This window comes from Tauraco erythrolophus, chromosome 6 (assembly GCF_009769465.1).
Source record: "Tauraco erythrolophus isolate bTauEry1 chromosome 6, bTauEry1.pri, whole genome shotgun sequence".
NCBI lineage: Eukaryota > Metazoa > Chordata > Aves > Musophagiformes > Musophagidae > Tauraco > Tauraco erythrolophus.
In genome coordinates, this window is record NC_141470.1 from 56,505,066 (window position 1) to 56,526,176 (window position 21,111).

General features: G+C 38.0%; 1 protein-coding gene across 1 annotated transcript in view; it reads left to right on the top strand.

The window, feature by feature from the left end:
- PPP4R4 (protein phosphatase 4 regulatory subunit 4) overlaps positions 1–21,111 on the top strand; it is a 72,254-nt gene that overhangs the window by 9,030 nt on the left and 42,113 nt on the right. Inside the window, 1 exon segment of the mRNA XM_086613558.1 lies at positions 19,260–19,362. Within this exon segment, the coding sequence (XP_086469684.1) occupies positions 19,260–19,362 (103 nt within the window).

Below are 21,111 nucleotides of genomic sequence, written 5' to 3' on the forward strand. Positions count from 1 at the left end.
TAAAACAGAATGAGAAAAGAGACAAAGAACTACTTGGAAACTTCTGCTAGATCTCTTAGATACATCTGTCTGAGGTATGCTTTATTGCCTGTCTGATACTTTTATACAAGCAGGAAAATGTACCGGATATTTCATATCCATGTTAGTATTTGAATGGATTCTTGATGATGCAGATACTCTTATGTAAATTCTACATTTTAGCTTCTTTTGCATTCAAATAAATGTTTCTGCATGTTTCTTTTTGCAAAGCATTACCCTACAAGGGGTTAATGTTAAGGAATAAAAATATCAGGCTCTGGATATATTCCTCCGTATCTTGGTAGCAGTTGTTTCAGGAGCAGTTTTCTTTATTCCATCTTGTTGCATGGCTGCGGGTTCTGAGAATGTGCACAACTCTCACGTGCAGATCGGCTGAGTCATTCCTTGTCAGTCCTGTCAATTCACAGCAAGACCAAGGGGAATTGCTATGCTTCCTTGAACTTCTTAACTATTGTTGGAAACGTCTTGCCCATCTACCCCTTACATACCAATGAACTGTAGATACCTACCCCTTTCCTAACAGACTCTATGGATAGACAATACTTCTTAGTCGGTGTATCATTCCAAAATTACATGCAGTTTGTTTACATAAACATGCTACAGTGTGATTTTAGTCCCAGTGTTTCTCTGTAATTCCTACTTTCCTGTTCTTCCACTGTTCTTAAATTTACTATAGCATAAGAAAGTCAGATTCAGGCGTAAAGCAGGAGATAGATGTGTAAGCAGGAATAGATGAACTGATATGAGTGGGAATGCATCGTTTTAAGTGTGTATGAATCCAAGCTGAGTAGAGTGACTCGAGGTCTCGTTTTCTTGACTTTGTCTACATAGATAGCCAGGAAGATATTTGTAGGTCTTCAGATGTTTTTTTAAACTTACCTTTTCTGTAAAATTATATAAATAAAAGTGACTAGCATCACCAAATAATGTATAATGATGAAGAAAGACTGACGCATCAAAGAGCATAGTCTTACCTTCTTTCTAATGGGGTGAAAAAAAAAATCTTTTATCCATTCATCTTGTCCTTATCCATTTTTCAATAACCATCCAGTTTTAAGAGAATTTTGGCTTTGCAAAGAGATCAATAGAGATTTTTTCTGAAGGCAGTTTTCTCTTAGGTTTTTACAGTTAAATATTCCACTTGATTGTGAAAAAAAAAAGGATTTTTTTTTTTTATTTCCTCAGTGTACCTTCCATCAGAATGATATAATTTATTTTTATTTTTTTAAATGGCAATACACTGTAACTTTGAATAAAATTGCAAAAGTTGCCACAGGATTTTGTGTGGCAGTCCAAGAGCATGGGGAAAAGTATAAGCAGAAAGTCTTGGAGCCCCTGTTTTTTTTGCTTATGAGAATAGCTTTGCATAAAAATTGTCCATCATGTCCCTGGTTTTTTTTTTTTTTGCTTTTGAGAATAGCTTTGTGTATGAATTGTCAGTTAGGCCTCTGGTAAAAAGCTTTGAGTCCATGTTTCTTGAAGTAAACCCAGTGGATTAATTTGGGTAGGTATGAGTTAGCTTTTCCGCCCCGATGACTATTGTTGAACAACGAGGAACAATAAGTACTGGAGCCATTTGTTTATGCTGAGATTAAATAGGAGCTGTTCAAAACTACCTGTAGTAACTCCAACACACTTCTCTTAACCAGTTGGAGAAGAGCAAGAAAGTTGTGTTCAAGCTGGCTCAAAGCATTGATAACTCAATTGACTTAAACAGAGCTGCACCGTGGGAGAAGTGCTATTGCACTCAGTAATAATGAGATACATTTTGCTTGCAAGGGGTTATGTCTGCAAAATGATTTACTGAATGATTTACTGTTTGCCTGTGCTGCCTGAGTACAGATGACCTGCTTATGGTCTGACTTTCCAAACTAGTATATACTCTTCTTTTTTTCTTTTTATTTTCTTTCTTTTTTTTTTTTTTTTATTTTTCCCCATAGTGAAATTGCTTGGTAACTTCTGTTACTGAGTGTATATTGAGAAGGTTAGACTAGGGACAGTGAAGAAATGCTTTAAAAATGCTAACTATGTTTTTGTTGTGAATATGAATTGATTGTATTGTTTCTGACATAATAAACATATGTCAAAGAGAAATGTGAAGGGCATCTGCTTCAATATACATATTTACATGGTAATATTGCTTACATTGCTGTGCAGGCCTAGAGATAAAAATACTGTCCTTAAAGGGAGAAACAGAAAAGATGCCATTTTCACTGCTGAAATTGTAACTGAGCTTTTTGAGGAGGAGGAGGATTTACGTCCATATTAAATAGCAAAATATGAGTCATAGCCTCATTGCTGCTTGCACCAAAATTCTCTGCTACAAACAGTTAATCTCCTTTATGTAATTTCATTTAAAATCTCAGGATTAGAATACCTATTTTTCTGCCGTTTTGGGAGCTAGAAGTTATTTAGGGTATAGGCTTCGGGGAAAGATTTATTTTTATTTTTGTTTTTTACAACTGCATCAAGTGCTAACCACTAAATTAATGGAGAAAAGAATGACTTAAAATTAACCTGCTTCTTTAGTACAGATTTTAACCCAAGAATGTGTCTATTTCCTCTTACTCTTGTCAACATGTAAAGCCAATTCTAAGTGCATTTTAAGGGTTACTTATATTACACACAAAGAAAATACTTGCACCATGAGTTCGTAATAAACGATTAGGTGTGTACTAGTATGGAAAAATCAACTCTTAAGGGCAGATAAATACACTTGCGCTTTGATCATTTAAACCGTCCCACCTATTTGAAAGCTATGTGTTAGAGAGTAGACAAATGAAAATAATTAATATCCAGATCTTTGTATCTTACTTATTTATTGTCAATTCTGAAGGCTTTAAGTATTTACTTTTCCAGCACCTCATCTTATTTCCTGATTAAATGGAGAAGGTGATTTTTTTATTTTTAAATGACTTGTTGGGAAGTGACAGCTTTTGGATGTATTGTGTGTAATGCCTCTCACCTATTAGACCCATGAGTTGAAGAAGATTCTAAGTAGATTTTAGTACGTTAGGTCATTTGAGGTGTTCATGACTCGCTTTACGTGCTTTTTTTATATGAAGGATGCAAGTACTAGTTGTTTGGATTTTTTTGTATTGCTCCCCCTTTTTGAGTCCAACATACAGAAGAGTGGTTTTATTTTTCCCCAATTGCCATTTCTTCCCTTGCAAGTGCATACATCTTATTTTCCTTCTCTTTGCCATCATTCCTATAACTTAGGGTTTGCCTTAAGCTCATTATCTTCAGAAGACTACACGCTGAATACCAGCTGATATGGTTCTGTGGCACTTATAAAGACTATGTTGGCCCTGTGATACTCTTGCAGAACTTCAGAGTTCTGGATGCACTGAAACAGCATTGATATTCTGAGCACTGTGTGCTGTTTTTTAAGATAAATTCTACCTGTAGGTATCCATTTGCATGGATACCATATCAGATACCTAATAAAAGAATTATTAATGAAAATAATACATTGTGTTAATATTCCACAATGATTTTAGACTAAAAATATACTGTCCCACACCTTTTAGTGATCAGTTAATTCTGTTTGTCTTCAGAAACAAACAAAGCAAAGGAGTGGGGGGGAAAGTGGTGTGCGAATAGTATTGTATCAATGGCTTTTACTGTAATTTTTCCATGTTACTTTTCCTTTCATAGAAGGTACATTGGTACTAACATAGTAAACAGATAAGCCAGATATTCTGGTGGTTGCATTGGTATGCTGTGAAGGATCTATGCAGTTGAGCATATTTGACACTCATTCAAAAGAAAGAGATATTCTTTTCTTCCAGAGATGATTCTGAACTAATTTTAGTAAATGTGGGTGGAATTACTGGTAAATGCTTTATTTATTCTTTCCATTGCAGAATGTCAGACTCTTTTTGGGATACTCGTACCATTAGAAATAAGTTAAAATATGAGTATGTGAGGAAAAAATAGTCTAACAAAAGACTGTTTAAGATCATTGTAGTGATTTTGAAGGTAGGGAACATTATGTGGATTATAATTACCTAAACCTAGTTGGGTAGGCAGGAGGATTCGGATGATGTGCTTATAATGATTTTAACAGGAATATAAATACAGATGAATTATCTGTGTATATATAATACTAATTTTTATCTACTGTTGAAATTATTCTGCCAGAGAGCTGGAAATTAGCAAGACTCGTGTCGTCACTTCAATTTGTTTATTATGTTAATTGTATTATCTGGTTTGATTATCTGTCCACTCCAGGCTTTATGCCGTCAATGGAACAAATCTCATATATTTCTGAGAGACATGACTCTGACTCTTTCTTCATTTTAATTAAGTAGCTGAATTTCCTCCTACTTTCCAAAGTGAACATGAATCAAGTAAAGCACTTTTTTGTTTGACAGAACATGAATCAGCAACAGCTTGGAATTGAAGTAATTTTTAGATATTTGCATGTTTACCTCAGAAAGCTGTCTTTCTACGGTTGCTTCTGATGGATGAGAAAACAATGCTAGAGTTAGCTGTTTGACATTGTATTGCTGATGCAAACACTGCATCAATCTGAAGTAGATGTCCAATACTACTTGAAAATATTTGAATAATGAATAGAAGGTGAACAAGCAAGGCTTTCTACTTCCGAGCTGTCTAAAAGCTAGCTTATATGAGGAGTAAGTTCACAGTTTTATGTTCGTTTTCTAATTATTTTTTTTTCTTTTGAATCACCAGGCCCTTTGAGTATGACTGCAATAATTTGGTAGAAATTTAGTGTTAACTGTTTGAAGTCATTCTGAGGTCACAGTCAGATTTCCTTGGTTGGGAAAAAAGAACAGCTTCTACAGCTAAAGCTTCGAAAGAGTTTCTAAAATTTCAGATATATTTTTGAGTGCCCACAATTTTACTCCCATATTTTTCAAATTGAAACATGAGTTCAGCTTATATTACTATATATGATATCTATCTACTTACAATATCTCTATAGATATATAGACATATTTCTCTTGCATATGGGGGAAGATGCTGTGAGCAATAGCTTCAAACGCTTGAGTTCACTCTCCTTATTCTTTTTTATTTTACTTTTCCTTGTAGCTTTTCATTCGTTGATTGTACTTATACACCATACTTTCATTCATTCTGCACTCAGCGTTCTTTACAATGTCTCTACTGGTCATCTCCAAGTGATAGAAGAACTAATGAGGAGAGGTGCTATGCTGGATCTTGTTCTCAACAACAAGGAGGGGCTGATGGGCAACATGAAGCTCAAGAACAGCCTTGGCTGTAGTGACCATGAAATAGTGGAGTTCAAGATCCTTAGGGCAGCAAGGAGGATGCACAGCAAGCTCACAACCTGAGCTGCAGGAGAACGCACTTTTGCCTCTTCAGGGATCTGCTTGGTAGAGTAACATGGGATAAAGCCCTGGAGGGAAGAGAGACCCAGGAAAGCTGGTTAATATTTAAGGATCACCTCCTCCAAGCTCAGGAGCTGTGCCTTCCAACAAAGGAAGTCAGGCAGGAATGCCAGGAGGCCTGCATGGCTGAACAAGCTGGTCCTCAACCAACTCCAACACAGAAAGGAAGCCTACAAAGAGTGGAAGCAGGGACAGGTAGCCTGGGAGGAACGCAGAGAAATTGTCTGAGCAGCAGGGATCAGGTTAGGAAAGCTAAAGCCCTGATAGAATTAAATCTGGCCAGAGACAACGAGGGTGACAAGAAAAACTCCTATAGGTACATCAGTGATAAAAGGAGTACTAGGGAAAATGTGAGCTGTATCCAGAAGGGAACAGGAGACTTGGTTACCCAGGATATGGAGAAGGCTGAGGTACTCAGTGGCTTTTTTGCCTCACTCTTCACTGGCAAGTCCTCTAGCCACACCACCCAAGTCACAGAAGGCTAAGGCAGGGACTGGGAAAATGAAGAACTGCCCACTGTAGGAGAAGATCAGGTCCGAGACCATCTGAGGAACCTGAAGGTGGACAAGTCCATGGGACCTGATGAGGTGCATCCACGGGTCCTGAGTGAACTGGCAGATGAAGTTGCTAAACCGTTATTCAAAATATTTGAGAAGTTGTAACAGTCAGTGAAGTTCCCACTGACTGGAAAAGGGGACACGTAGCCCCCATTTTTAAAATGGGAAAAAAGGAAGACCCAGGGAACTACAGGCCAGACAGTCTCACCTCTGTGCCCGGCAATATCATGGAGTAGATCCTCCTGGCAGCTATTTGAAGGCACATGGACAGAAAAGAGGTGATTGGTGACAGCCAGCATGACTTCACTAAGGGCAAATCATGCTTGACAAATTTGGTGGCCTTCTATGATGAGGTTACAGTGTTGGTGGATAATGGAAGAGCAACTGATATCATCTACCTGGACATCTGCAAAACATTTGGCATTGTCCTGCATGACACCCTTGTCTCTAAATTGGAGGGATATGGATTTGATGGATGGACCACAGAGTGGATAAGGAATTGGCTGGCTGGTCTCACTCAAAGAGTTGAGGTCAACAGCTCGATGTCCAAGTGGAAACCAGTGACGAGTGGTGTTCCTCAGGAATCAGTATTGGAGCTAGTGCTATTTAACATCATTGTTGGCTACATGGACAGTGGGATCGAGTGCACCCTCAGCAAGGTTGCAGATGACACCAAGTTGTGTGGGGTGGTTGACACGCTGGAGGGAAGGGATGCCATCCAGAGGGACCTTGACAGGCTGGAGAGGTGGGCTTGTGCGAACCTCATGATGTTCATCGAGGCCAAGTGCAAGATCCTGCACTTGGGTCTGGGCAATACTAAGCACAAGTACAGGCTGGGTGGAGAATAGATTGAGAGTAGCCCTGAGGAGAAGGACTTGGTGGTGTTGGTTGATGAGAAGCTCAACATGAGCCGGCAATGTGCACTGGCAGCACAGAAAGCCAACTGTATCCTGGGTCGCATCCAGAGAAGTGTGGCCAGCAGGTCCAGGGAGGGGATTCTGCCCCTCTGCTCTGCTCTCGTGAGACCTCACCTGGAGTACTACGTTCAACTCTGGGGACTCCAATACACGAAGGACATGGACCTGTTGGAGTGGGTCCAGAGGAGGGCCACGAAGATGATCCAAGGGCTGGAGCACCTCTGCTATGAAGACAGGCTGAGAGAGTTGGAGTTGTTCAGCCTGGAGAAGAGAAGGCTCTGAGGAGAGCTTATAGCAGTCTTCAGTGCTTAAAGGGGGCCTCCAAGAAAGCTGGAGAGGGACTTTAGACAAGGGCGTGTAGTGATAGGACAAGGGGCAATGGCTTTAAACTGAAAGAGGGGAGATTTAGATTAGATATAAGGAAGAAATTTTTCACTCAGAGGGTGGTGAGGCATTGGAACAGGTTGCCCAGAGAAGTTGTGGATGCCCCATCCCTGGAAGTGTTCAAGGCCAGGCTGGATGAGGCTTTGAGCAACCTGGTGTAGTGGAGGGTTTCCCTGCCCATGGCAGAGGGTCGGAACTAGATGATCTTTGAGGTCCCTTCCAACCCTAACCATTCTATGATTCTATGATTTGCATTTTCTTTTGATCCATTCTGTGATTTTAAGAAATGGATGATCAACTCATGTACAAAGTATCTTTTATGTACCATTTGTCTATGTTACAGTGTTGATGCAGCAATTTAGATTTTGTTGTTCTGGATCTTATAAGCCTATTCTAAAAAGTTTGAATTTTTTGGAAGGTGGCTCAAATGTCCTACTTATATTTTAAGTCTTAGAAGGTTATGGGTATTTCAGACTTTTACCATGGTCTTCAATATAAAACAACCTCTTGCTTATACAGAAAAGGCTTTTTTATGAAGCAATGCAGATATGCACAAATAGACCAGCAACAGTTGCTTTCCTAACCTTTTATGTGCTTTTCCTAACCTTTTATGTGCTTTTCCTAATGGTATGCTGAGGAATTCCTAATGGAATTACGTTAGAACCAATCTAATAGTTGGTTTTAAATGATTGGAGAGACTTATAGGAGGGACTGAGGTGAAGGGAAGTGATATCTTCTGGTAGAGTAGTCAATAAATCTTGGAAAAAATAGACAATTTTTTTAGACTTGCATTTTCTAAATTTTTAAGTCCATTTTCTAAAGGAGAGGTTGAAATGTAAGGATACTGCTTTCTGTATCAATAACCTTTAAATATTTCTGAGAAGATTCTCATCAACTCCCCCAACTATGAGATTAGAGTTGCTATGAAAAAAAATAAATGGAATTGATACAAGGTGGAATATATTATGGTCAGAAAGGATGAGAATGCATAGAAAGACACACAGGTAAGTAATAAAGTGGGAGCTTTTGGATCTATTGTGTATAATGCCCCACACTTATAAGACCCATGAGTTGAAGAAGACTCTAAGTAGATTTTAGTACTTGTTAGGTCATTTGAAGTGTTTGTCTTTCATGTCACAAATAGCTAACTCTGTGGATGAAATATACTGATTCAAAATAAAAGACTGGAGAATGAAAAGAGATCCTGTGTCTAAATTAGACTGTAAGATAAATTTAGGTCAGCAGAAGTAATTTACCCTTCCAGAATTTGGTTAGCAGCTGTGATTTTTTTTTTTTCTCCTCACTTTCTGTGTAAGAAAATTACAGGCCTTGTACTTTTTCAGAAGACGTCTTGTATCATATAATGCATGCTGTGAAATGACAAATCTTGTTGAAAGTGAAAATTATAAATTCTGAGTCAGTGAATGAGAACTGGGCACAGGCAAAAATAATATCAGCTGCTAGCTCATTTTTGTTATATTATCTAGGAATTGAAAATTGCATTATCTTGATCTTAGAGACTCCAAGACTTTTCAAATTTAGACTCAAAATGAAAAACACTGAGATTAGTTCTACCCAGAGACCATACAAAATGGAATATGTGTTATAAGTCATCTAAGGAAGAGGAAACACTTATCGTCTCGGAGATAGTAACGTTGATACTAGAGTGATATTTGAGAGGAAAAATGTTTTCCTTTGAGGCACTTTTTATATTCTTGAAACTTCTCTTAAAATTCACAGGAGAAAATCTTAACGTTTCCTCATGGAGGTGTCTAAACTCATAGAAACTGATGATATTAGGAAGAATGAAGTTACTGGGTTGTTATAGTACATTTGTTTTGGCTCAGGAACAGAAGGGAGTATTTGTATGAATTAGAAATCCTTTCTTTATTTGACAGTGTTCAGCAAGCAAACAGAAATAAGAAACTTCAGTTGACCAAACTGATCCTGGTAAACAAGGTTACTATGAATACAAAACTACTGTGCAGCTAAATCTGGGGTTTCCATTCTCACTTTAATTGCACTAGAAGTTTAATATGTAGTGGTGCATTTTCAGATATGTACTAAGATTGGATTAATTTCTTCTTTATTTATATATATATCTCATATAGATTTTATTCAGATGTGCTGTAAAATGACCACGGGCACATATATCTGAAGTAGAAGATCAGGATGAGAAAGTGATTCTGAAAATAAGATTTTAGTAGAAAAGGATTACAATGTCAATTGCAAAGAGATGTTCATACTGTGATATTATCAGGACTTCTGAATTCTTGAAAATGGATATTAATCAAGTGTTACGCTTTCAGATTCATTTTATTCTCTCTTATTTTCAGCAAGATTATAGGAGCCTGAAAATAAAGTTTCTTCTCTTTATTTGCTCTGGCTAGACAGATAACAGAGGAAGAGAAGGAAGGGTTAAAGGACAAAACTGCTTAATTCTTCTTTGGCCCCATCACAGTCTTGGATTTACTTACAATCTGGTTTTTATCTCTATTCTAGAATCTTACATATTACCATAAATTTCATATACATGAAGGCTTGCATACATAAATGTTATAGTGTGTTAGTACATACAGAAAAAAGCTATTGGCTTCTGGGATAATTTAAATTGGTTTTGAGGTTGTTACATATGATGCTAAGCTAACTGTAATCTTCGAAAGATGTTCTGACAGTGAAGAAAGTGTAGCATTCAGCTTAGGAGCACCAATATTGTATTTTAATACATAAGATTGGATTATAATACATAAAATAGTTAATACGATACATAGAGCTGTAATTATATATATGTGTGTGTTTAAATGAGTAATGTTTTTTAAAATTCTTATACTCGCGTTTCTTGAGAAGGAAGCCTCTTTTTTTAGTAGTTACTGTACGATGCCAGAAATGTAAGCAGTTTGATACAACAGATATCTGATTTTAAAAGTACATCCCAAATATTTCATGTATCTTTACAATTTCAAATCCTAGGGCAAATTATCAGATAAAACAGCATTTTGATTCCAGATACTTTGATTTGTCATTTGCAACATGATAGAGGATAATGTATAAACAATTTTGTACAGTACTTATTGTCTATAAAATCTCCCTTGTAATATGTAGTTTCAAGACTGCGTTAATATTGGTACAGCTCATGCTTCTCAGTCTTTGTTCAACTGAGGCTATAAAGGAATTTATTTTAGTGAAATGACAGATCCATCCATGGGACTGGGTCTGTTTATAATATACTTATTGCAATATACGTCAAATAGATGTTTAGACACTCCTGTTATATAATTTATATTTACAAAAATAAACTTAAATTTTAAGAGTACGTAACATGAAATAAAAGCAACGTTACTGCTTTACACTGGTGCTGAGAAAGGACTGTACTGTTACAGAAAATATGATTGTATTTTATCAAAGGAGTATTCATCTGGAAATAAAATGAAAATTAGAAATAAGTCTTAAAATCCCTTATCAATATTTGTCGTTTCACTTTCTAGAATTTTTTGCCCTTTTTGTTACCAAAAACCTAAATTATAAAATCAAAGACAAAATTAAAAAATAAAACTTGTAAAAGTGTTAGTTTTTACTTAGCAAGAGTAGTACATAGAAAGCAGTTTAATAAATTATAAGCTGTGTCTCCCTATCTGCCTAGGAAAGATTGCTATGTAAAATCTTCACAATAAAATTTAAGAAGTCTTATGGGCCGAGCACTTTTATGTTAGTGACAGAAACATTTATCTGGATTTCTAGTTTGCCTTGGCAACCAATATATTGTACAGGAGAACAGAAATCCTGGAAGGAGAATTGATATTGAATCATTGTGAATAAGCTAAATCCTGTCAGATACTGAGCTTTTATATGCATAAGAAATTAAGTTTAGAATTTGCGAATCACAGTGACAGAATAGCTTAGGTGATTAGGTGACCTCAGGAGGTCATTTGGTCCAATGCCCTGCTCAAAGCAGGGCCAACTGCCAAGTCTAATATAATTTGGTGTTAAATCAGGTTGCTCAAGACATTGTCCAGATGAGTTTTCAATGTCTCCAAGGATCCCCCAACCTCTGGGCACCCTTTTTCAATGTTTGACAATGTTCTTTGTGAATTTCTTTTTCATTATACCTAATTAGTTATTGAAAACTTTATTCATTTTTTATCATGTTGTTCTAATCTCTCTCTCACTAAGTTTGTAAATTTTTACTTCTGTTTTCAAGAAATGCAGATTTAGGCCAGCACAAAGCATTTTGGAATCTTGCACTGAAAATAGTGTCGCTCACGGGGCGTTATAACACTGTAATCTCCTGCAGCCATCCATCAGAACTTCTGGCTTTGTAAAACTAAGTTAGTCTGTTAGCACAGACTTTGGTGGTTGATTCGACAAAGACAACTGAGCAAATCATTTTTGCCAAACTGATACAGTTAGCCGCAGTGTTAAAGAGAAGTCAGTTCATAAACTCGGTGCTTTGATTAGAGCTTGGGTAAATACCGTACCTCAATCTTCTGTACAATGCTGTATTCTCCTCCTGTCATTGTGGTTTGCAGGCTACTGCGAATGAAGCAGAGAGAGTTTCAAGCTCCTTTGTGGTAATATCTTGGGGAACATTCAGAAACTAATCTTCTTTCTTCATGCTGTAGAAGGAGCTGTAGTCCTTCGTTCCCTTTCCAGATACAAATATTTCTAATTGAGTACCCAGGGACTTTTAAAACTTTTTTTTGCTTTTATTTTGCGATATCTGTTTTCAAAAACGCTTTAAAAATTAAACTCAAATTGAGTTTTTAAAGATCCATTTTAAATAGTTACTTATTTTAAATGTAAGAAATCTTATTGTCTGCCCTGAGCTTGCTGAGTTTGTGAACCTGGAAGCACCTATCCTGAAAATAATCACAGAATCATAATATAGTTGCGGTGGGAAGGGACCTCTGGAGATCATCTAGTCCACCTCCCTGCTCAAAGCAGTGCCAATTAGAGCAATGTACTCAAGGTCTTCTCCTGATCTCAGCATTTTGAATCCTATGGTTGGAGTCTTTACCATCTGTCTGGGTAGCTCATTCCAATGTTTGAGTGCCCTGTTATAGAAGAACTTTTTTTTAAGTGCAATTTCCTGTGTGTTGAATTTGTCCTCATTGCCCCTTGTCCTGTCGCTGATCACCAATGGGAAGAATCTGCCTCAGTTGTCTTTACTGCCTCACATCAGATTTTATAAATCTTAAATAAGGACCCTAAACCTTCTCTTCTCAAGACTAAAAATCCCTGTTGTCTAATCTTTGGCTCAAATATTAGATGCTGTAATCCCTTAATCATTTTGGTGGCCCTTCGATGGACTCACTGTCGTCTGTCTACGAGTTTCTTGTGCTGAATAGAGAATAATAATTGCCTCCCTTGAGCTGGTGGTGATGCTTTTCCTAGTGCAGCCCAGAATGCCAGCCACCTTCACCGCAAGAATGCATTGCTGGCTCCTGGTCAGTTTGGCGTCCATTGGAACCTCCATGTCCTTTCCTACCAAACTACTTTCCAGTTGGCTGGACCCAGCCTGTACTAGTGCGTGAGGTTATTCCTCCACAGCTGCAGGACTTGCATTTCTCGTTGTTGAACTTCCTAAAATCCCTGTTGATTTGTTTCTCCAGCTTGTTGAGGCAGCACAACCGTCTGGTCTATTAACCTCTCCTCACAGTTTTGTGTCATCTGCAAACTAGCTAAGGGTGCACTCTGTCCCATCGTCCGGGTCATTAACGAAGATGTTAAACAGTATTGCCCCCACTGTAAACCCCTGTGTAAACCACTCTTGGCTGACTACTGATGACAAGCCTTTAAGTTCAGCCAGTTTTCAGTCTACAAAACTTTTCATTTATCTAGCTTGTACTTCCATCAATTTATCTGTGAGGATATTGATGTCGAAAGCCTTGCTGAAATGAGATAAACTACTTTGACCATCCAAGCCAGTCATCTCATTGCAGAAGGTTGCCAAGCTAGTTGGCCAGGCATGATTTCCCCTTCGCAAATCCGGGCTGACTACTCCCAGTCGCTTTTTTTGGTCCTTCATATGTTTATAAATGGTTTCTAAAAAGATTTACTGCAGTGTCAAGGCAATCCCAAATATAATGTAGACTTCATTTGATGACAGTAGAAAAAACAAGTGAAAAATGCAAGGGCTAGAGGGAGAGGCTTAGTGCTATGCTTGCACTTGAGAAATACCACCTCTTCAATGAGCCTTGTAGCTGGAGAACAGCTCTGGTACTACCGGCTGGCAGCGAGCAACTGGGGTTGCAGAGGCAGTGAGTATTAGGACAGAAGTGTTCAGGAGCAAGAGCGTTTCCCTGGTTGAGGATTCTCAACATTGTAAAGTCACTGGGATCTGTCGTGGTTTTAGGCTGATCCAGCAACTAAAACTCACACAGTCTCTCCTTCTCCAGTAAAGTAGAGAGGAGAGAAAAAAAAAACACCAAAGGGACTGAGGGTTGAGACAAGAACAGAGGGAGCACCCACCAACCATGGTCCTGGGCAAAACAGGCAGAGCTTTTCTCAAAGCAAAACAGTTTATTAATGATTACTTAGAAGGACAAAGGGAAACAAAAACCGATTACTCGAGAGGACAGAAAGAAACAAAACCAGATCTTAAAACCGACACCTTCCCCCCCCCCCTTCCTTTTCCTCCCGGCTCTACCTCCTCCCCCCAGCAGCACACGGGGCAGGGACTGGGGGAGTGCAGGTCAGTTCATTCCGTGCTGTTACTGCTGCCTCTTTCTTAAAGGAGAAGGAGTCCTTACACCCTTTTCCCCTGCTCCAATGGATCCCCTACCCACGAGGAAAAAATCCACAGACTTCTCCAGCGTGAGTCCAGCCCACTGGAAACAATCCTCCCCACAGATTGCTCCGGTGTGGGCTTTACCACAGTCTCGGGTACTTAGGGAGCTGTAGCCACTCGCTCCGGCGTGGGTCGTCACGAAGACTCCAGATGCCGCTCTGCCTTGTCATGCACCCCAACACGACCATCCTCAGGCTCAGGCATCTTCTCCCCATGGGCTGCGAGTGGGTCGCTGCTCCACCGAGGCCGTCCTGGTTGCAGGGGGGCCACCTGCCATCTCACCATCAGCCGCAGGGGAAACTTGGCTCCGGCACACCTCCTCCCGCTCCATCCTCACTGACCTGGTGTCGATGCGGCTGTTTCTCTCAGATCTCAGTCCTCTCCAGGTGAACTCAGCCCAGTGGGCACCCCGGGAGTGGGGTGCCCCCGAGTTCCCCAGCTGGCTCCGCCGCCGCCATTCTCCGTGGACGGCGCCGGCCCGACGCAGGCAGCTGCCCGGCCGGGAGCCAGGGAGCAGGGGCAGTGCCCTCCTCCCTTCTCTGCTTGATCCTGGGCGAAGCACCTTTTCCGGTCCCTTTGTCCTGACTTAAATAGGGCAATTCGCAGAGGCGCCCTATTGGCTCAACCCCGAGGGGGATGGCAGTCTGATCTGGTGGCCAGAACTAAGCCTAACCCGGTTACAAAACCGGGGAGGTCACAGGGACCAAAACCCCTCTCCTGCCACCAGAACCACCCCCCCCTCCACATCAAACCATGACAGATCTCCTGCAGGATGAACTCAGAAGATCAGTCCCGAAGTCTTATATGTAATTGTTATTATCTATGTGGATTCTGCTAGCACAAAAAAGGTTGAGCTAAATTGCTTCCAAGTATAGAGCTCTGTTGTTTTTCTATAGTTAGCACTGTTAATAAAGTAATAGTGCCTTCATTACGTTGAGCTTACTGTGACTCTGAAGAAAAGATTTAGCATTTATTTTAATGTGTTTATTAGTACAAAAATGTCTAAATCTGAGCCTTTAGCAATAATTCACTATAATCTTGAAGTCTTTAATATTTAAAGAAAACCTATGGTGCAGCTTCTTTGGTAGAAATAGAAGAAAAATCTTCTGCAGTTGGAAAATTACAGGCTGTGTAGGTGTTGAAATGCCTCCTGCTCTTCATATTCTTAATTGGCAGCAAGCCAGATACTAAGCATTTCTGGTTTAAAGGGAAATACTCCCTTTTTCTTTAAATTTCTAATGGATAAAGGTTGCATTTTGGTTGCATTTCTTAGCAGTTAGGATTTATTCCATTTTGATACAACACGAATAAAATTTTCAGTTAAATCACTTCTCCATGTTACCTTGACCTTTTGCATTATTGCTGGATAATACAAAGGCATGTATCTTTTCCTTGCAAGTTGCATTATAAGAAGTTGTGGGCCTCATCCACCCTGTGACCCTTTTCCACTCTGGGAGCTCTAGATTTCTCGGTTCTGCTTTAAAGCTGTGTTGGAATTAATATGTGATACTCAGAGAAATCTGCCATAAACATGAAAGGCTTTAATATTTATGGCTTTAAATTAGATGATAAAATGGTTTTGAATAATGCAAAAATATTGCCAGCTGTAAATAGATCAGTTATTAATCGTTAATTGAAGTCCATTTTCAGTAATTGACAGAATACTATCCTTTCACTGAGTTTAAATATTACTGGCAGACGTGTTTTTATTGAGAGCGCTCATACATGTTTACCAAGTAAGATTGCAGGGATGCTAATAAAGTCATTCTGAAAATCCGTACTCTTATCCATTCTTGCTGGTTTTGAATGGCATTAAAAAGGGCTTTGGTGTAGCTTTGCCCTGTCAGAACTTAGAATCACAGAATGGTTAGAGTTGGAAGGGACCTCAAAGATCATCTAGTTCCAACCCCTCTTCCATGGGCAGGGAAACCCTCCACTACATCTATAGCCTCATCCAACCTGGCCTTGAACACTTCCAGGGATGGGGCATCTACAACTTCTCTGGGCAACCTGTTCCAGTACCTCACCACCCTCGTTCTTGTGTTTACAGACAATAGTTAAAATGTAGAGTGATGTATATGGTAACTAGCCAGAAAATTAGTTTGTAGTACTTTTCAAGAATATCACATTAGCTTAATTTTACCTCAGGAATAGTCTTAATAGAGGATTAAAATACTACAAAAATACTTACACGTTTTCTCAGTTGGAATTCAAAAAAAAGTGCAATATTTAAAAAAAATGCAGTATTGGATCAGTAATTTCTTGTATTTCTAAATAAAGTAGATACCAAGAGAAAAAGATAGCACATATTAAAAAAATATAGGAAATGGTGATTTTTTTTTTATGCTCTGTCAAGCCTTTTCTTCTTGGCCTTAAGATTATGTATCTTAATTTTGTCTTGTTTTCAGCTTGTTAAATTTTGTTTATAAATATTTTTTGCTATTACACTCTGATATGATGAATTTCAGTGTATTTTATTTCTTTTTCATCTGTGTTGCCCGCCATCCCTGACTGATTTTTGCTTACTCTTTATTATTGTAAATGTATAGGAGCAATAAAGGTGAAGTCTCCACTCTGGGAATGATTCCCACATTTGTTCAGTGGGTCAGAATGTTGCAGGCCTGATGGCAGCAATGTGTGATAACATCAGTACAGTGCTCACAGCTTTCTACTCGCTTTTTACTCATCTTAGATTTTATGATAACTCTTCTATTTGGGTTCTCATCTTTGTAACATTTAAGGTGTATATGATCCAATAAATAAAAGACATAAATACTGGTTCCTAGCATTCATGGTATGTAGTACCCATTTAGAGCAGTTTTTGCCATGACTAAATTTCTGATGGATCCTTCTATGATTCTATGATTCTTGATTGCTCTGGAACTCAGGGAAGTAGAACTGTTTTATTTTGTCCTAAATTAGCTTTGTTAGTTAGATGCTATAATCACACAAGCATTTCTAAAGGTGTTAATAGATTACTAAATGAGAAATCAATGGGACCACTTGCAATGGTGACGTTACGCATAAACATGAATGCCTGTAGGACTAGGGCTCGTAATGTGTTTCTGTGAATAGAAGCCATCATTTAATTGCAATGCAGGTACATGCAGAAGAGCCAGTCTTTGTGCCTGCCTTTATGGGCGATAGAGGGAAACAGGCATTTCAGTGGCATTGCCCGTCTCATCTATTTAGGCTGAGATAAACTGGACTCAATAAAGTACAATCTATCTCCGTCGATTTTTAAAGGGAAATTATCTTAGCAGCAGACACAGGCAATCTAAGATTAGGTTAATTCCATCATATATGCCTTAGACTCATGCTTTCAAATTACAGGCATTTTGTGTTATTTTGTACAAAAAATGAGGCATATGTAGCATAGCAAGATTTCTGGAAGGAGGAGGTTTTTTGAGGCAGAGATTTTTCCATGCTAAGACCCTTATACAGAGTGATAGTTTGTAGTTGGTGAGTTAGGTAATTACATCCGTCTGCGGAATGGAAACCTAGCACAGAAGTGAACTGGGGTGTGTGTGACTCTCCACCTTGCAAAGAGGGTTTGAATTTCTGAATTCCTGCCTTCCAGCCTGTACTTAATCTTCCGGAAGATACTGCCTTCTAACATGGAAAATTATCTTTGCGAGGATAGTGAAGAATACTTTCTTTCAAAATAACACTGAAATTGCAGTTTGCTACATATGATTGAGTTAATGTTAGTGATATCTAATTGTTGTTTGAATATTTTCGCTGGGACATTATAGAGTGCAAAGAAAAAAAATCTTTCCAGTGGGATATTACAGTATTTCTGTTGGGGTATTTTAGTGTCTCTTGATTTTATCCAAAGCTTTTACTTCTGCTTCATGCTTATTATACAAACATATCCTTATTTTTAAAAATACATTTATATGCATTTAAAAAAATGAATCTAAATTGGCCTGCTTGACTGTACCTATAATTTCGTTTGATCTTCTGAAAGACATGGATGTTAAAGATGATGTACAACAGTAATGGAATGTGTAAAGATCTTTTCAGCTCTAAATGCTGTGGGAAGGCTTTGCATCTTAACTGTGAATTCCCTGTTATACTTCAGAGGCAGAACAAAACTGGAAGGTGGTTGTGCAAATCTACTGTCCTGTGATCAATTTATGTACCTAGTCCGCTTCCTGAGCTCATATGTTTCACTAAGAAAACTTGGAATGATGATAGTTTGGGGAGTGGCATATGGAAGTATTTAAAAGTAGTTTTACTATGAGTTTCTTTTAAAATTTTATGTATAATCCTAACAATTAATTGTGTTGTCACACTAAGAAAAATGTTTGCATGTGTACATTTGAGCTTTGCATGCTTATTTAAAAATGAGCTGCTTAGCTGCTGGAACAAATCTGAATTTGTTTACTTGATTTTATGCATTTAAACAGGGAAAAGGATGTGTTGATGTTTAGTTTGATTTTTAATTTTGGCATCCAAACTTTTTCTCTTTTTGATACCATTTTAGAAATTTATCCACTTAGATAGTTTTTGTTTTCATCTCATGCCTTTTCTTCATTGCTGCCCACCTTTTCCTTCCCATCCTGTTTTTGTTTGTTTGTTTGTGTTTTTTTTTATTTTTTATTTTTCTTTCCTAGTTAAATTGTGGGGTACCATTGAGAGAGAAAGGTTCAAGGTCTATAATCTAACCAAGTTTTTGCATCCTTCTTTAATCATGTTTGTCAATGTACATCTGATTATGTATCTGACTGTCTTCTCTACAAAAAGGAAAAAATGGTAAATTTCTGTTAAAATGTTGTGTTAGGTTGTTAGATGTAATTTTCATTTGTATCTTCTATTTATCTCCTTCCTATATTTTATCACTTTTATTGTTTTAATATAAAATCTTCCACAAAACAACTGCCTTGATTGTCCAGTTTGAAAAGATCTTTCAATCATTTTTTATTTTTTTCCCAAAAGTACACTAAACTTTAGAACATTCCATATTAGAAACGATACGTAACAGCTTTTATGGTTGATATTGTTTTAATGTTGTTTTCTACTACATATTACATAAAAGAAGCAATGCTTCTCTTGACTTGTTCTATGAAAAACCTAGTTAGCTCGTTTGTTGGTTTGTTTTTTTTTGGTTTTTTTTTTTTTTTTTAAATGAAAGCTGTGAGCTTGTAACCATGCTAGAGAGTAATGTATTGTTTGTATATATTTTTGTAAGTTCTGGCCAGGATGTACAAGGAACAAGTGTGGTGGCAAACCTTCCAGTTCTGATGCGACAGAATCCTGCAGAAACACTTCGTCGAGTTTTACCAAAAATCAGAGTAAGTTGTGTGTAATGAGGTTTGAATGTATCTTTTTCTGCCAGTATATGTATTTTAACAAAGGCAAAAAATATCACTTCTGTTGCAAACTCACTCTCTAGGAGAAGTATGTCCAGTAGTTCTTCCACATTAATTCACTGAATTTACAAAGTATTGCAGGTATTATATTTTTTTAAAAATGTTACAGCAGGAAAAAAAAAGCAGAATTAATACTATTTACATATTCTATATATTTACCTATGTTTTGACAGCTCTTTGAGAACTCTTTTTGAGGACCAGCCAGTCATAATGGTTCATTTTAACATTCTTTATCTCCTTCCATCCAAACATTAAGATTTTCATGTTGCTATCCAGAAAAGTATACTTTCCTTTTAGCTGTCTGAAGCTTCACGTGCTGCCCTCTGCATTTTCAGTAAGCCACTTCTAGCTGTGGTAGATGCATGCTGGCTGTGTAATGTTATACAGTAATTTTATATATAGATACATTTGTATAAAGGATATTTGGGTCGTTTAACCTGGAGAAGAGAAGGCCCCGGGGAGACCTTACTGCGGCCTTTCAATACTTAAAATTTTGAGGACATATAGGAAAGATGGGGACAGACTTTTTAGCAGGGCCTGTTGCGATAGGACAGAGGTAATGGGTTTAAACTAAAAGAAGCTAAATTAGACTAGATAGAAAGAAGAAACTTTTTACACTGAGAGTGGTGAAACACTGGCACAGGTTGCCCAGAGAGGTGGTAGATGCCCCATCCCTGGAAACATTCAAGGTCAGGTTGGATGGGGCTCTGAGCAACCTGATCTAGTTGAAGATGTCCTTGCTCGTTGCAGAGGGAGGTTGGATTAGATGACCTTTAAAGGTCCCTTCCAAGCCAACCCGTTTTATGATTCTGTGATTTTTAGGAAGATAAATATCTCCGTATATCTGCTCTGCCCCAGGTATGACCCCTTGACTAGAAGAAATGAAAAAATTCCTTTAAGATGTGGTTTAAGGAGCAGCTTCAGCCAGATAAGAGCAAACTGCATCACAAACGTAAATGGAAAGCCTAAGAACTCTAAAGCTAAATAACTTTAAATAAGTCTAATAGCTCTATGTAAGGCTACAACAGGAATTAGACTTTGATTATGTTAGCCTGCCTGTTAGAGTGATTTTTAGTGATTTTAAGGCTACCAGCTGAGTGGAAAAATACCTTGGTTTTGGCAGTCAAAATATCTGAAAGGGTGGTTTCTTTTTTTTTGGTAACAGCAAATTTCTGCGTTTGTTTTTTTTTTTTTTCATTGGATCAGTGTATTGTCAGTCTTATGCTAATACCATTGACAATTTTGATGTGGTTAAATCAAACACAGTTTTGATTTAGAAGAGTCTCTGGCCTGGTCTCAAGCAATTGACCATTGATATAAACCTGGTTTTTATTTATACAAATTGTCAGCTAAAGAAACATTGTGTTTGTTAGTAGCTATTTGGCTGTAGTTACTGTTTGAATGTATGTGCTCTCTACTGGAAAAGAGGTAAAAATCACAAGCGTTTCTTGCAGAAAATTTATTTTCAAAGCACTGAGTTGTGTTCATAATTTTATAGACAAGCTCAGTTTCCCCATAGTTTTTAGAGATAAGTTTGACATTCTCAGTAGTGTGATTCAGTCATGATTTTACCAGGACACTGTGTAGAAATTATTTTTTTTTTTCCTCATATAACTTAAAATTCTCTCCCGTTTTAACACAGGTTGCCAACAGGAACGTTACTTTCTTGTT